Source organism: Hippoglossus stenolepis, chromosome 20 (genome assembly GCF_022539355.2).
Source record: "Hippoglossus stenolepis isolate QCI-W04-F060 chromosome 20, HSTE1.2, whole genome shotgun sequence".
In the NCBI taxonomy this organism is placed as follows: domain Eukaryota; kingdom Metazoa; phylum Chordata; class Actinopteri; order Pleuronectiformes; family Pleuronectidae; genus Hippoglossus; species Hippoglossus stenolepis.
In genome coordinates this window covers 3,254,991-3,272,312 of record NC_061502.1, presented here as the reverse complement: position 1 = coordinate 3,272,312, position 17,322 = coordinate 3,254,991, and the positions used below count along the sequence as shown (strand labels likewise).

Here is a 17,322-nt window from a genome sequence, read left to right as displayed (position 1 = left end):
TCATCTCCAGTCTCAGCTGTCTAGAATATTATATATGAAGCAAAAAAAAACAGAAGTTGCAAAGATATAATGACCATTAAAATTCAACATATCATAAATGTAAGGCTCAGTAATATTGCAGAGTACTGCCCCTGCTGGTTCGGGGTTGCATTTCAACAATAATGATGTTGGAAGTAGTGAAGTAGAATCATTAATTCACAGATAATGTTGTTTAGCCATTTTATTTCTTCTTTAAGTATTTAGTTACTTTAGATGAACTATACATCAGCCATTTTTACTTCAGCATCTATTCAGGGTCATTATGCCTGACCCCTGGTGGTGTGTAGCAGTCGAAATGAATAGAATGTCATGTTTTGTAAAACTGACATTTGAAATTTGAATATCTCAGTGTCTTTTTCAGACAGTTCAATGTATTTGAGCTCTGGGGATACAGGGTCTTGTGTGGTGGCGTCGGCCCTGTGACATTGCAGAAGCCTGCAAAAGGGAACATCCTGCTAACAGCTGTAACAGTGCTGCTGCGTTGTGTAACTTAAAGTACACTCTCTATATGCACATGGAACATTCTGAGTTGCTGTTTCAGTTATGAGTCACTGCGACACCAGTATAAGAATTACGGTGTGTTTCTGAGAAGAGAGTATGTATGTTTTTTCACTTCCTGTCCTCAGCCAACTTTTCAAATTTAAATATTTAAGTTATCTAAACAAAGCTCAATGGACGGATGGAAGACACTAAAAAGAGAGTAACTGCTACATTACTGTTTTTGGTGTTTAATGTATATATTTACTGATAAATAGACTTTCTGAGAGCTTTCTCTGCAGGATGACTGATGTGCATGTGTGACCAGAGAGCACAGCTTTCTGTGTCAGTTACCATCAATGAGCTCTTCTTTTAGCTTCGACAACTCCTTCCTCATCTCATCCAGAATGTCCTAAAAAAGAAAGAATACCATGTCACATTTTCATCTGAATGTCATCACATCTCAGAGGAGAGACAAACCAGACTTACTGACTCCCCCCAGCTCCCTGGAGGAGAGGAGCTATTCACTGAAAGTCTCCTGTGGCTGTTGGATTTAGCGAGGTGGAGGTGGTGCCAACTGGCAAAGGGAGGTCCTCTGTTTACTTAATACAGAAGCTAATCCGCGTCCAGGGAATCCCAGTGAGATTAGGCTTAAAGACTTTACTTAATGACGCGAAGATGTAAACAAAGCAACAGAGAGAGTATATGGGCAAATTAGTATTAATTTGAGCTATGAGCTTTCATAACACAACGAGTTAGAAAAAATGATAATGAAGGTGAGTTCAGTGGTGGGTTTGTAGGGTGTCATCTGTGTCCCAGTGCTGCTGCGAGCAGTTGTAGTGACTGATAGGCAGGACTCGGACAGACTGTGTACTTATCAAGCAGGCTCATTCACAGAGGTCAGAAGGAGAAGTTACCTTATGACATGGACGGGTCACTGCACACACAAACAAGTGTGTCTGCCAATGGCAGAAAAAAGCCCTCTGTCCGTCTAAATTGTGCTTAAAATAATTACTGTACAAATACTAACCTCAGAGACCTCAAATAATTCAGCAACTTAGCTCCATATCAGTGTTTTGTGCAACAGATTATACAAATATATCAACATAAAATAAGATTATTGCAAAAAACGTTTTTGTAATTTAGAATTAATTTAGGGTAATAAAACCACCAGTCAGTGCACTTTAACTGATTTATTTTTTCCCCCTTGATAAATCCACTGGTTGAAGTGTATAGGTACAACTTCATACTGACACAAACAGGGACCAGCGTTACAATATATAACCCCCCTAAAGTGACACAATAGAAATTCATCAGGGTTCTTATTGTTATTGTACCTGTTTCAATCTGTCGTAGTCAACAGCTTCTGTTGGCACACCGTTGGCAGTTAAGGATGCAGTTGGTGTAGGAGTGGATTTAGGTCTGCAAAAAGAGGCAAAGAAATCAAACTGATAAAGAGCTGAAAGACTGAGAGAGGGGTTAAAGGTCAAAGCGCAAAACCAGCTACTGCATTATTTTCATGAACATCAAATCCATGCACAGTTGGATTCATCACCCAAAACTGTGCATGCCACTCATTCTATCATCATTAGGAGAGAATGCAATAAGACCTGTTAGAACAAATTGGGAATTTGACAAACACAACAAAACATCAGCGGCATGTGCTGATCTGTTTCCTGTTAAACCAAAGTACCTTCTTATGTGAAGGAATACGATTTAAATATTTTCAGCCGTAAAAGCTTTGACAGAAAAGCAGAAGTGATCATTACAGCACCCGGTGAAGCTTTTCCCTCAGTTTATGAGTTAGGTGCTGTTGCATCTGATGACACAATTTTCCAATTTCTTCACTTAATGTCTCAAAATCTCTGGTTGAATCATGCACACGTGTTTCAGGAAGTGCACTCACCAAGACATGCTTGTAAACACACAGAAATACACACACACGCTGGGGAGCAAACCCATGAAACTTGATAAAGACAGAAAACCTCCTGCCACGAGGAGGTTACATATCTGCAGCTTCACACATCCTCCTCCATAGGAACATATTCCTATAGTGCAATAAAGAGTCCATGTGTACTTTATTTCAAATGTTCCTTAAAGTTCCAACTAGTTTAGAAAGCAGCAGCTAAGCTTCGACATGACATCAGCCCAATTCTTGCTTCTCTCCGTTTGTTCCCTGTACGTTATAGAATAGATTTTAAGATTCTACTGATCACTTTCAAAGCAGACCGGGTCTGACCCCAGGCATAGAAGCGTTGACCCCTTGTGTGCCTGTTGGAAGCCTTAGATCCTCGGGTGGACCCCTGCTGGCTGTTCCAAAGTCGAGGCTGAAACCTAAGGGGGACTGTGCTTTTGCCATCAGGGCCCCTCGGCTTTTGAATGACCTTTTACATTACATTACATTTCATTTAGCTGACGCTTTTATCCAAGGCGACTGACAATAAGTGCATTCAACCACGAGGGTACAAACCCAGAACAACAAGAATAATGTAAGTACAATTAGTCTTCAAGAAAGCCAAAGTACAAGGGCTACATGTAAGTGCAATATATAAGTGCAACTAAACTTAATGTTTCATTTTTAATTTTTTTGTGGAAAAAAATCCTTCACTTCTTAAAACCTATTTTTATAGACTTTCATGTTATTTTTTTTATTGTCCTTTTACTGCTTTTAAGTGATCAAGTCTTGAAGTGACATGATCTTATAATTATTGAATTAACTGTACACTGCTTTGTTTTCAACCACCTCAATGTTGTTGTCTGCCTTTCCCGTCACAAGCACTTTGTAATCTCTGTTTTTAAATGTGCTATAAAAATAAAGGTTATTATTATTATTATTATTATCAAAAAGACATTTGACAAATGGAAACAAGCTAAACATTTCTTCCAGCTAACATCTTTCAATGAAAGGTGCAACCTATGAACGGCTCAGCTTCTTGGCACCTTCTGAGGTAAAGTGATAAGGCACGAGGACGCCAGCAATTACTGAAAAGACAACATGGAGAGAGCACTTTTACTCTATGTGGGGTGGGGTGGGTGTGGGGGTGGGGTTCACCATGCAGCCAATCACTTTCAAGAGAGGATGTGTGGCAGGAAGCAGAAGTGAAAGAGAGGGAAGCGAGCTCAGCAGCAGGTCATTCAGTAGCTGTGGGTCGGAAATACTGTACCTTGCCAGCGGGCGGAAATTATGTTATGCTTTAAAGCTTATGTGCACAGAACAGAACAAAAGACCCGGAAGGAGGGGAGCAATTGACTCAGGTGGAGACACAGCCGCCTTTTTCACTCTCAGTCCAATCAGCTTTTACTACAACGTCCATATCTGTGACAGTATTTATGGGAGGGAAACTTTTGGCACTATTTTTTTTGCCAAATTACGATTACGAATTTTCAGCTGAAAAGACATTCTAAAAGCCTAATTATGTAAAATATTTTCAGATGAACACAACCGCAGAGAGTCTGCTCAGCTCCCTCAAGGTAACATATTAATGTCAACTTTAATATGCTGGAAACAACGCCCATCTGGTCCCCTCACACACATGCACACACGCAGGCACGCACACACACACACACAGCAGGGCCTTATCTGTGCGACCCTGCTGGATCTGTTCCGGCTCTACAACGATAAAACTGTGCCAAGTCTACTCTGCACTGGGTGGACACTCATTTTTGTTGGTGTGTATGATAGGGTGGGTGTATAGCATGTGACGCACACATATGGATTTCCCTCTTTAGAAGGAGGGGAGAAGAAAAACGTTTTTTTGAGGGCAGCAGAAAGAGCAGCATGCAAAAAACAAGAACTTGATTCCATTAGAAATCCATCACCCAGACAAACAGAAGATGAGCAGAGCTGGCCCCTGCAGGCTGATCAATATGTTACACAAAGAACACACAGAAATCATTCCAAACGTCCAAGCACTTAACAATAACTCCTCTGCCAAAAAAACAACATGTCCATCACAGCAAACCTCAAGGAAAAACGGAGATTGTTTTAAAGAAGAAGGGATTCCTCAAACTCTCCACTGTCTTTTCTCTCTACCTGTTGGAAGAATCTGCTCCCAGAGGATATCTCCACGGAGACTCTCGTCTGTGTGAGCAGCAGAGACACTGACTTTACAAATTACAGCCTGGTATCTATCTATGCACTGTGTGTCTCCAGCCTAATGAGATAATGTTTTGGGTCAGGGCGGTATCTGTTCACGACACCCATTGGCAGACACTGTCAAACACTAATTCTAACACCTCCATGGGATGGATAGATTGCTGCAGAACCTATATATTGACTTTCTTTATTCTAGACATATTGTACACTTACTGACAGATGCCTTCATCTGTTTACTAGGGAAGAGTTTTAACGCTACAGAGGAAGCTATTTAAGATGTATTGAAAACCATATGTAAAAAAAAAAATCATCCTAGTTAGCCAGAAAGCAATCTCTATAACCAGATTCTTCATATGAATATGCACAACAGGAACAAGATTTGTCCTATCTCCATGTGGAGAGAAATAGAGGTGACGACTTCTACTTTTTAATTCATCTGCATTCATATGCAGATAGCTGTTGATAGAGATTTGCCAAAATGTTATCAGGACCTAAAATAACCTACATACCTAAAGTATCTAAGTACTTTTTGGTGGAGACTGATGTGATAAAAGAAACTAGTTGGATTGTGAATGGAAGAGTCTTGGCCCGTACATCCGTTATCTACACTGAACACCCCAAAATACTGTCGGTCAACCCCAGCTAATTCCTCTCTAGACAACAGCTGATGGGCTCTAAGATGTGAACATGTGAACTACAACTGAATGAATTCATGTGCGGGTTGAATAATTCCCAACGTTAGCACACTGAACATAATGTACGTGTGGTTGTGACGCAAAAGTAACCTTCATAACTGCCTAGCTAATTTGATACCCTTCTATTCTTCTTCTCTCCTGCTGATTAGCACACAGACACCTCAACAGTGAGTTGGATGTCCGACATCCAAGGTGCACAAGAAGGCGCCGTAAGCTTTAGTGATGTTAGCCAGCACTGAACGGCCCCAGCTGCGCACCATGCTAAAGCTATCTGATGCTAATGTTTCTTTTACGAGGGAGAAAGATGTTTAGTAGCGTTGCTGCGAGCCATTCAGGACACAAATAATGTGGCAGATTAAAGTTACTTTGAATCATTGGATATAACAATGTAATTTATAAAGAATATACAACATGACGCAATGTAAGAGAGAAAGAAGTAGTGTTGGCGAAATACTTTACCTTCCAATGACTGGAGATTTGCTACCGTTCATGGTGTTTGTTCTTTCCCATGGCTTCCTGGGCATGTCTGCGAAAAACAAAACAAAACCAAACAAAAGTTGATTTCCAGTAACTTGAAACAGCAGATTTGTGTGTGAGGTCCAGAAAGTGCAAGTTAGGTTCCATCCATACTACAAAGTTTTTGTTTGAAAATGGTGTTATCAAAACTTTTCAAAACACCCCCATTTTTTTTTCCGGAAGGGGGTGGTCATGAGATCGGAGACTGATGAATCGGTGAAGGCTACGTGGTGACCGAAAACACCCAATAAATAAGCGGTTGTGACTGTCCAAGTCATCGTTTCCAAAAATTCTACCCGTCCAGGCTAAAACACAGCCCCGAAGTTTTAAAAATTAAACAGAGCCAGGAGCGTTTCCAAAGTTCTTTGTATTAACGGCTCTAAAACACCCGGGTTGTGTCGACGCCAGCTGTATCCGTATCAGAGTGGATGCAATTTCAAATGAAAACGTAGTAGTGTGGATGTAGCCCTAAGGCTAACTTGGGTCCTCATCGTCTGCGTTAGGAAGATGCATATTAATTTCTGTTGCTTTGGTGTTGATGGCTCCGCTCAGTCCGCAGACTCTGACTGCCAGTTCCTTCTGACACTTACCTGGTGTGCTACAGGCTGACACTTTAGGGGTTGTGTTCATTTCACCCTCCTCCTATTGGACACACAGAAACAGGGTTCAAAGGTCACCAATGTGGTATCAGAGAGCGTTGCAGATACCAAACAGAGATGGCAACAGGGTGTTTGAAGGGGGGGCTGCTACACCGATCAGCCACAATATTCAAAACCAGTGACTGATTTTAATGTTGTGGCTAAATATCAGTGAAGGAAACTAGTTTTAACAAATGAGAAATGAGTTCTTAACAACATAAGTCTGTTTTAAATAAAGGCCTAGCTTGATACCATCTGAAAGTAGGGATTTACAGACTGGAATTTTGTGCACAAAATTCCCCCTGAGGTATGTGGACTATCACACAGATAAAGCGATGAGTGACTGAGGAGTCATTTCAGGCAGAAATTGAATGAATGCAGTGCACTCTACATTCTGGACACGCTGACGAAACCATGCGCTTCATCACACAGAGCAGCTTCTGTGTGTTTCAGCGGTAGGGGGAAAGTAATAATGATATTTTGGAGCCATATCAAACAAGCTGTCCATATGGCAGACATGGAGGGAGAACAGAGCAGCACTAATGATACTTACTGATCTCTGGTCAGGTTCAGGTGACGAGCCCTTCTCTGCAATTCTTCTCCTGTAAGACAAACGGCCCAGGTTTAATGTTGAAAGATACGTTGCCTTTTTGATGTTCATATCATAAACCACAGATCAAGTCCAGATTTTTAACACATAAATTCTGATTGCATTCATTTCTACAGTTTTTCTTCTTTGAAAACAATATGAATATATTCATATTAGGATTGTACTACAAATCTATGTATAATACTGAAGAATACTGGGAGAGGGGTGATTGTGATATTCATTAGAACAGCAAAATCCATTGAGACTGACATTGTGATTCGCTAAATAACAGGCACGGACATAGTGTAAGGCTACATCCATACTACTACCCCTTATTTTGAAAACGTGACCACTCACATAGACCTGGTATGAGCGTGCCGGTGTAAACAGGAATGTATGCATGTCCCACTGAACACGGGAATTGTTGCATTGTTGTTCGAATAACAGTTTGTCTCCTACACATGTAAACAGTTGTATCATGTTGTAAAGTGCTGAATTTAACAGCTGTTGGCAAAGACAACAGGATCAGCAATGCTTGTAATTGATAATCCATGTTGCGTTCTACACTAGTGGTTGAGGCTTCCAAAGATCTCTGTTTCTGCCCGTCCGGACGAAAACGCAGCCCAGCAGTTTGTAAACTAAAATGGGACAGCAGCGTTTCCGAACTTCTCCGTTTTAGCGGCTCTAAAGCTTCAGAGTAGTGAGGAGGCCAGGTGTTTGTGATGCATTTTCAAACTAAAACGTAGTAATGTGGATGTAGCCTAAGTGAGGTGGCAGTACCTCCTGGCCAACAGGGCACTCATCTCCTCCATAAGGCCTCCTCCTCCAGGCAGAGGGCCATTGCCTCGGGCCTCAGATTTGGCCCCTGCAGCCCCTCCAGCTCCCAAAATGGCTGCTGCCAGAGATGCCGCTGCATCGTCACTCTGAAGAGACACAAGCAAAATCTCCAATGAAATGCAAACACATCTAACAGGCTCTTTACAACCAGAAAGAAGCATTAATATAATTTTAAGAAGAGAGCACAAATTTATAATTTATTACTGGTCTTTATGTAAGAAAATGCAATAACTATTTTAAAAGACTGCATTATGTCAGATTTGTAGTTGATTTCTGTATTTTGTCATGAAGCAGACATTCATTGTTTGGCAGGGACGCTGTCAGCTTTGTATGTAAATCTCCTCTGAGTCTGAGATAAGACGTGACAGATGAAGACTGTGTGTGTGTGTGTGTGTGTGTGTGTGTGTGTGTGTGTGTGTGTGTGTGTGTGTGTGTGTGTGTGTGTGTGTGTGTGTGTGTTGTGTGTGTGTGTGTGTGTGTGTGTTCATGCATGTATTTTGCGTGTGTGCGTGACTGTTTCAGTGACAGTGATTCAGTGAGATTACTTTTGGATACCATGTGTGAGTGCGGTGTGTGTCTTTGTCAAATCCGTGCGATGAAAAATGGAAAAACTGAAGTGTGATTGTGTGTATGTAGTTTAAACATGACATGTCAAGCCTTCCACTGATCACATAACCAATCAAGCGCTCACCTTTGACACTTTGCGCAGCTTGGCTCCAGCGAGGGCGGAGGCCAGGCCTGAGAGGGGACGGTCCTCAGCGGGAGCAAACAGCCCGGCGGGGAGAGGAGGTGCTGGGGGAGGAGGTGGGACCCCGGGAGGAGGAGGAGGACCTGGTGGTGGGGGGGGTGTCCCACATGGGGTCAGCGTGGGAGGGAGAGGAGGAGGAGGAGGAGGAGGAGGAGGAGGGGCGGGGAGGAGGAGGGTGGGCGGCCGGGATGTTGGGGGTGGCGGTTGCCGAGGTCACAGTGGAGCTGGGTGGCAGTGGTGGTGGTGGGGGTGGAGTGGGGGTGGTCAAACCCGGGGTCTGCACCACGTCTGTTGGTGGGAAGGGGGGGGTAACACATTGGGGGATGGACAAAGACACAGGGATGGAAAACTGAGTTCAACTGTCATGTTTCAGAAAATCACAAAGCACAAGGCTGTTTGACAGAGTGGAGTCCGTCTGACTCAGGGTCTGTCTGTTCACTGTGAAACTGGCTCACTAAATTTGGAGTGTTTACTAGGGGGCTGGCAGGAGAAACTCTCATTATTAACTGGAGTTAAGTGCATGTCTGACAGCAGCTATCGATTCCACACTCGTTAGAAACTTTCCTTCGAGATTCTGCGGTTGAGAGGTTGACTGAATAGTTGCATGAATCAAAATGTGTGCGGGTGTTCCTAATGAAGTGACCTTTTAACAGTGTTTCAGCCTGAGTAACTCTTTGTCAGGTCACATCAACAGGTTACACCGCTGTCACATCTCTAGAGCAACAATGGCGATGTATTTGTTCAAATGAAACAGAACATGGAATACACAGATTAGCGATGACAGCATGCCACGTCATCATTACAGCAAATGTTACTGTCAACATGCAGCTTTAGTGAGTAGTAGTGAATGCTTTATGAAAAGAAGTAGAAGGCGTGGAGACATGGAAAAAAAAACTACATCAAAATGTGCTATTTGCAAACAGTAAAAATGAATAATTGTCCAACCATAAACGGAAGGTTTATATTCCAATAAACCAGACCAGACAATAGAGTGAGAATTAAAATCAACAAAACAAACATTTTGATGGAATGGCTCTCTCTCACATTTGAAACAAAGACACACACCGCACTCACACATGATATCCAAAAGTAATCTCACTGAATCACTGTCACTGAAACAGTCACGCACACACGCAAAATCCATGCATGAACACACACACACACACACACACACACACACACACACACACACACACACACACACACACACACACACACACACACACACACACACACACACACACACACACACACACACACACACACACACACACACGTCTAATAATTGGAGGGATAATAATTTGGTTCTCACCACGGACACAAATCAATGATACATGGGGGAATGTGAATAAATCAATATTAAAGCAGCAATTGAGTCCATTCAACCCAATCATGAACAATGATCTCAGAGGTCAAAGGTCATTAGAACCTCTCAGGCATCTAATAGAAGAAATGCCTAGGGCAAAAGGTCAATCGAGGAGTCCTTTAGCATAGAAATGCAAAACTATTGTTTTAACTAAAATGATTAGGCTTTTTCTATTCACAGAAAGATTTCACGTAAAAATATAGATAATATAGCCAATATTTCCATTGTGGCTGTTTTCACATATAATGACACAACTCATCACCAACAGATGAATGCGTGCACATCATATTGAAAAGGTTCGATTACCATGAGTAGAACAGATAAAATAAAGTTCTTTAAAGTCAAACTTACAGATTTCTGTTCAATTTGGAAGAAACTGTATTTAAGTGAGGTTCAATATTGTAGATTTAGAATAATGTAAATTTGACATGAAATATTAAAGTCAGTGGTCCACTGCTGTTGCCCAGAGGGCATCCTGCTGTGACCAAGCTAAGATGGACTGACTGCACAGTGAAGTGTCATGTGAGGGTCAATTGAATGGTGAACCCATGGCAAAAATAAAAATAAACACATAAAAAAATATATGCTGAACTATGAAATGGATTGAGGAACGCACAACAAATCTACCAGGAAATCAAAAAGGCGGTGGCTCCACACAGACTTCCATCAATGATCAATAACAGATTCCTATCGATGAGACAGAATGCCATGCTGCAGGACCAGACACATTTCATATCCAATGCACAGTCAGCCAGCAAGACCTTTAAACAGCAAGCACGTATTTACATAAAAAGAGTTCATGAGAAGACAGACAAAGACGTTAGAGAGGCCTGTGACTACTACGTCATGAGATCATCAACATGAGCTGCAAGAAGCTGCAGCCTGAACCATGGAAGAGGAAAAGACACTTGATAGATTTAATCTAGAGTCAGGTAATGGCAGCAAGGACTGAAGCATTTCCCAGAAGAAAGGCAACACTCCTCTGAAAACAGTGCAATGGAACTCCCTTTGTGATACACCTGCAATTTGTTTCTACTTCGAGTACTCAGCTCAACACTGAATTTGATGTAATTACTCAACCGAACTTTTGAAAAGATAATGGTTTCCACTAGTTTCTTTGACCAGATTGCACATCAATACACAGATAAATTATTAGCCAAGGCTACATACCCTTATCAAAACTGCAGCTCTTTGCCAGCTTCTAAGTCACTCAATTTGTTGGCCTTGATCAGGAATAACAGCCTTGTTTTCATGTTTGGTTATCAGCTATCTACAAAAACACTGCTATTTCCGTTGATATCGTGTAATTGAGCAAGATGAGGCTTGATTGACAAATTGTTTCAGAATTAACATTTTTTAATTTGAATGACATTACAAGTTAACATCAACATCTTAAATGAATGTCAGCCACAACAAAGTTTTTTTGCTTTTGAAATCTGGCTTGTTTTGATTTTTGGGGGAAGAATGTGATGATGTCGATGTGCTTTGTGTCCAAGCCTGATGGATACTGTTAAGAAGTAAGGGTTGCATTGGTCAAGCCTTCTTACAACCACTTTTACTTAGTGTGAGGTGTAATCTCTCTGAAATCTTTGGAAAAGTTGCTTCACTTCTCAAAAGAAGCTCTATAAGTAACTTTATCTAATCCGATTGTTTACTTTAGTTTTACTTTACCTTTTAACCTTTTAACATTCAGTGATTCCAGGTCCTGTAAACAATCACTCGCTGGCCAGTAAAATGACAGTGTTTCCAACAAAAGTGATATCCTTTTGTTTTCTAAACACTCCAGCACTCCTGCCTCCCGCCTCAGGAATATGTGGCCCAAAAGCTGGACTCGTCAAAAGCAGGTTTTACCTTGGAAGGCCGTGTTGTCAGGGGTGTACTTACAGGGCAATGTGCCCAGAGTATCAAAAGTGTATGAAGTATGTTTGAACTTTAGAGCCCAAAATTCAAAACTTATAAAATCACCATCAGAGTGAAGGACAAACCTGCTCTTGCATAAAGTATAAAAGTATTATTTCAAATGTCTTGTATGCAAAAGTCTACAACTACAATGTGTTTTATTGCTGTTATGTTATTTTAACTAAAGTTTTAATACATCTAATGTGTTTTGTTGTTATTAGTAAACTAAACACATGTTTAATTTTCTCAACTTAAATATTTTATGTACAAACAAAAAAAAAGTAATATCTTTATCATGAAATGCTTTCATTGTTTTAAGGCGAGCGGCTGCCTCATAGTTTTAAAAGACAAGACAACTTTACAGATCCAACAGAGTAGTGTCCCCCCTGTTAGTGAGTGAGTCAGAGGAAGTGAAAGACAGAGGGGACAGAGGCAGTGAGAGAGAGAGAGGAGAATCCAGACTGGAGGCCTTACCCTGGGGCTGACAGGAGAAGCCCCCCTGAGGCAGCTGGGACTCTGGGCCTGCAGCTGTGTCCAGCTCCCCCGGCCCCGACAGGCCCAGGCCCAGGGGGAGGGAGAGGTGCTCAACAGAGGCAGAGGTGGCGGCAGTGGCTGCAGCAGCAAGGGACGCTGTGGAGGGAGAGGGCACACCAGGAGCCTGGGATGAGGAGGGGGGAGACGAGGCGAAGGAGGAAGACGGATGGGAAGCTACAGGGAGGGGAGAGGGGGTGGGGTGGGTGGGGGTGGTGGTGTTGGACAGGCGATGCCGATAGGAGTATGACTGTGCGGGATGGTCAAAGGAGAGGGTGCGGGAAACATGGGTGGGCCGTTGGGGGATGGCGAGGGAGGCTTCTGGGTCAGAGGGGAAGGTGCTGCGATTGGGATGAGTGGCCGCGGACCAGCGGCCTTGCCTGGAGGACTGCTTATCATGACAGGGGGTGATGGAGGCAAGGGCGTAAAGTTGCACGCTGACCACACCACAGACTTGGGTGGAGCAGGGGGGGCAGGGGCCGGGGCCGGAGCAGGGGGCGGGGCCTGCGGGAGCGCCTGCTGTCGCCTCGGAACTGTGGCGTAGTGTGGCAGTACCGGGTGGAACGCAGAACCGAGCGAGGTGGCGAATCGGGACGCTGAGTGCCTGAGTGGCGGGGTTGGGGGTGTGGCGTTGGATAATGATAATGAAGTCCCAGGAGCTGGGTAGGTGGGTGTGGATGGAGATACGGGTGTTGAGGATGTTCTACCGTACTCCTGAGGTGTGGGAGTGTACAGGGTGCTTTCAAAAGCTAAAACACACGTCACGCCAATGGACAAACCAAGGTCAAAGACAAGACAGGACAGAAGGGAAGGGGGAGACAGAAGGAAGGAAAAAAGGCAGGAAGGAAGCAGCCATTGTGCACACAGGAGGGAAATACAGCAGGTGAGGAAAGAGAGAAGGAAGGAGGGAGGGAGGAAAAAAGAGAAGGGGGCAGATGAAGCAGGAATAACCAGCACAGAGCTATATACCTTTATTTCCTGGTTCTGTGCACTTTCTGAGTCTGAGCTGATGCTACTATGTTAGTGGAAAAGTGTTAGCACTGTGGACAGAGCCAGAGACACACAGCTATCATAGTCATAGTAGGCATGAGAAGAGGGAAAAACAAATGGATTGAGGAGGATAATTCAAACTTTGCCAAGTAGCACGCACCCATAGAATTGTAAGAAATAATATCTAGAACTTAAATATTATGCAAGTAAAAATCTGAGTAGACTTGTCCAAAGTGAACCCTGCTCCTTGACCAATGTCAGGATTGGCTCCAGCAGCCCCACGACTTTTAATACAAAGACTGTAAGTTGTGATGGTTGCCTTCTTGATCCATGGTTGCATTTAAGATAAGGTTATAATCTAAGCAGTGCTTAAACAAGCAGACATGCAAGACAGTGACCCTTCAAAAGACAAGCCGACAGATAGAAATAGAAGATAGAAATAAAAGCAGAACTAGAGTTAAAATTGGTGTTGCCTTCCACTGTTCTTACAAAAGAAGCTTGTGTTTAGTGCGATACCTTTTGTAGACTGTAAGCCAAACAATACAGGATTTTACATATTTTTATCAATTTATCAATGATAATGATTATTATGTTTTAGAGTAAATCCAAATATGAAACGGGGCAATAATATTTTTCCAAAAAGATTGTTATTTTTATGTCGGGAAATGTTTTTTTTAAGAATCCTGACCTAGATACAAATATTGTGAAATACTAACCTGGCTGATTTTTAAAACTTCTACCAGTTGTTCCAGTATCTCTTCATATGAACCGAGTCTCCTCTTTCCAGTTCAGTACTCAGTGCTGGGGATAGTTGCATGGTCAATTAAGCCTAGTGTAGCCCTCTCTAGCTCATTACCTTTATTGTGTTTATTGCAGCTCTTAATGCAGGCTGAACTACTGTGTATGGACATGCTGTATGTTTCCTTCTGTGTGTGTGTGTGTGTGTGTGTGGGGATGGTGTGAAGTTGTTAATCCACGGTTCACCTTCTGCTCCACTTCCCCTCACTATTGATGTCACTCTACACCTCATTTAAATCCTTATTCTCATGGCTGTATTTTAAATATTTTGCTCTGGGTTGAGTCTGAGTGTAGATATTGATAATTACCCGTCAACAAAACTACAGTGCTGCACATTAGTATCTGTAATAAAAGGCATGCTGCAGGATTTCCTTTATTGTAAGTGCAAACTATCCCAAATTATTTGTCGGATATATATATAGATGTTTTTCTTGCAAAGAGAAACTGACAAACATAAAATCACTGCATGGTTCAGATCTACACATGCACTCAAATTCACACACTATCACACATTTCACACAAACTCTCTTTCAAATACGCACACAACAGCTTTGACGGACACGACTTGAATTCACGTGAAGGACTGTAAGACTGCCTGGCTCATCCCTTCCTCTGTGTGACATCTTTTTGCTTCTCCCAGCTGAACGATCTGACAGCTTGTACCATTTATCCTCTCCAACTGGAGTCACTGCTCATTCCAACTTCCACTCCACTACACCCACAATTTCACTCTCATTTTCCCAGTTCACCACACACTCCATCTCTTTTTCATCGACCCAGAATTTCCCTTCATGCTTTACTTCTTCCTCCGCCTCTGCCAACTATTCTTTATCCTTCATTTCCTTTAATCCACTGCTCTGCTACCATCTCCTTCCTTGTTCGTTTGACCCTTTCCATCCTTCTCCATCCTTCTTTCCGTCATACCCCCCACTCTCTGTAGCTCTGGGCTGGTCATGTGACTGAGAGGCCCCAGCTTTGCTCTGCCATTCCACAATAAACCCACGTCCAGAACACGCTGATTATGCTGACTGCTGGACACGTGCACACAAGAATATTAAGCGCATGTGCACACATGAAGAAGAAGACAAAGCCATATTGCAGCTCAGCTCCTCTGTGCTGAACGAACTGGACTTTTAGCACAAATGATGGTCAAGAGGATCCACTGAACCCCTTAGGTTATAATTTTAACAGTTTAGTTAAGGTACATTTTTAGTCACACACATCTGAACAGCATGATGAGAAAGAGAGGTATTAGTTATAGACATTATGATGTAAGATCTCTGCAGTAAGTATGCAAGTATACACATTAAACATCTTAGAGGGACCTCCTTCAAATTTTTTATTTCACTTTGCCAGTTTGTCGCGAGGGTCCTTATCCACAATAGATGCTGATGATGCTAATTAGCAATTTTCAGCCAGCTAAAAGCACCGTAAGGGTCCTTCAACAGAATGGGCCTCATCAAGGGAAAATTACAGACATGATAGAAAATGTCTAGTCAAGTTTGCCTGACAAGAAACTGAGGGGTTTGATCAGAAAAGGCGATCCGATCTTATTAAACTGAACTGTTAACAGTCTGATTTGATAAAAAAAACAGTAAGAAAACACATAGCTCTAACAGTCAGATAGAGTTATCCTGTCAGAGAGAAACACAGAGGTGTTAAATGTTAAATCACAAGCTCACATCAAAGCCCCCAGACTCATAAAGTATGTTCAAACAAACCATGCATGCATGTGTATGTGCTGCTCCTGTATTTGTGTGTGCATGTCCCGTGTGTTTGTTATCTCTGATTTTTGTGTGACATGTGAAATTAAATAACTCCTCCCTCTTATCCTGGGGCTTTAGCACGTATGCACACAAACACACACACACACACGTGTACATTCATCCCTGGGGGTCTCACCATCATTCTCCCTGATGATGTATTTTTAGCCTGTGAGTAATTCTGAACTGTGTCTGCCTGCCTGTGTGTGTGTGTGTGTGTGTTTGTGTTTATGCATGCATATGCTAATAGGCTGACTGTGGCACTGAAGCATGCTACACAGCGAAGCCTTCCCTACTGACCCAGTCCTTAAATGTTGGAAATTCCCCTCTGACAGTTTCACACAACCAAAACCTGATCCATTACAGCTCCAGTTTAGATTGTTGTTAACAGTGTTTTCCCACCTGTGGCTCAACCTTGTCCCTGCTGCTAGATTAAAATATTCATTCATCTGGGCTGAACATATAGCTTGAATAGTTCAAAAATGGGAATATAGGGAAAGTGGAGTTTATTTTGGAAGGATTTGCTGGAAGTCACTGTTTCCTCCCATAGGGAATCTCTCGACATTAAGACATGTCTGTGCACCAGCATCACACCTCAATTATATTTGTGAATGTGTGTGTGAAGTGTCAGTAGTTTTGTGTGTGTGTGTGTGTGTGACTGGTGTAGGAGTTTGCAGCGCTCTTTCTAAAGTTCTGCAATCACCCCTCTACTCATGTGCAAAGACTCACACACTTATTACCCCCGTGCCCCTGGTCTTAGCAATCTGTTCATAGCTCCTGACACCACCCCATGGGTAAATGACCATACTGTCATGTTATGAAGGCTAGCTAACAATGTTAGCACTGACCAGAGGGGCAATAGAGCAACTCCTCCCATGCTTTAAGGCCTTTATGCTGTGGCCTCTTTATTGGAAGGCACTTTAAATTCACAGACTGGGTTTCTGAGTTTCTCATCTTCATTGAGCAGAATCTTTCTTTCACGCATTCAAAGTTAGAGTTTTACTTATTAAACCAAAACTAAGGCTTCTTATAAATTGACGGGGGAATCTTGTTGGATGAAAGCTGTGTCCCAATTCCACACTATATAGTAAATCTAAATAAGCATGTAGTGTGTGACTGGAAATCAGAAAGTATACTATAAAAGTCAGTATGAATATTGAATAACTTTTGAAGGTGTTGATAATAATGTCCGTTATTGTCCCAACGAAAAAAATATGATCAATGTGAAAGTGGTCACAGCAGCAGAAAATGTACTGCGTTTTTGTGAATAACAGAGAAAAGACAAAAAACTAATCTTATTGTTCAGTTTAATTGGCAGTTATTTTAATGGTTGGATTGAC

At 42.3% G+C, this 17,322-nt stretch overlaps 1 protein-coding gene across 1 annotated transcript in view; it reads right to left on the bottom strand.

Moving 5' to 3' along the window:
• Positions 1–17,322, bottom strand: part of enah (ENAH actin regulator) — a 93,088-nt gene that overhangs the window by 4,389 nt on the left and 71,377 nt on the right. The window contains 8 exon segments of the mRNA XM_035143452.2: positions 871–928; positions 1,854–1,938; positions 5,767–5,833; positions 6,414–6,465; positions 7,015–7,063; positions 7,831–7,973; positions 8,579–8,827; positions 8,829–8,923. Coding sequence (XP_034999343.2) covers positions 871–928; positions 1,854–1,938; positions 5,767–5,833; positions 6,414–6,465; positions 7,015–7,063; positions 7,831–7,973; positions 8,579–8,827; positions 8,829–8,923 — 798 coding nt within the window.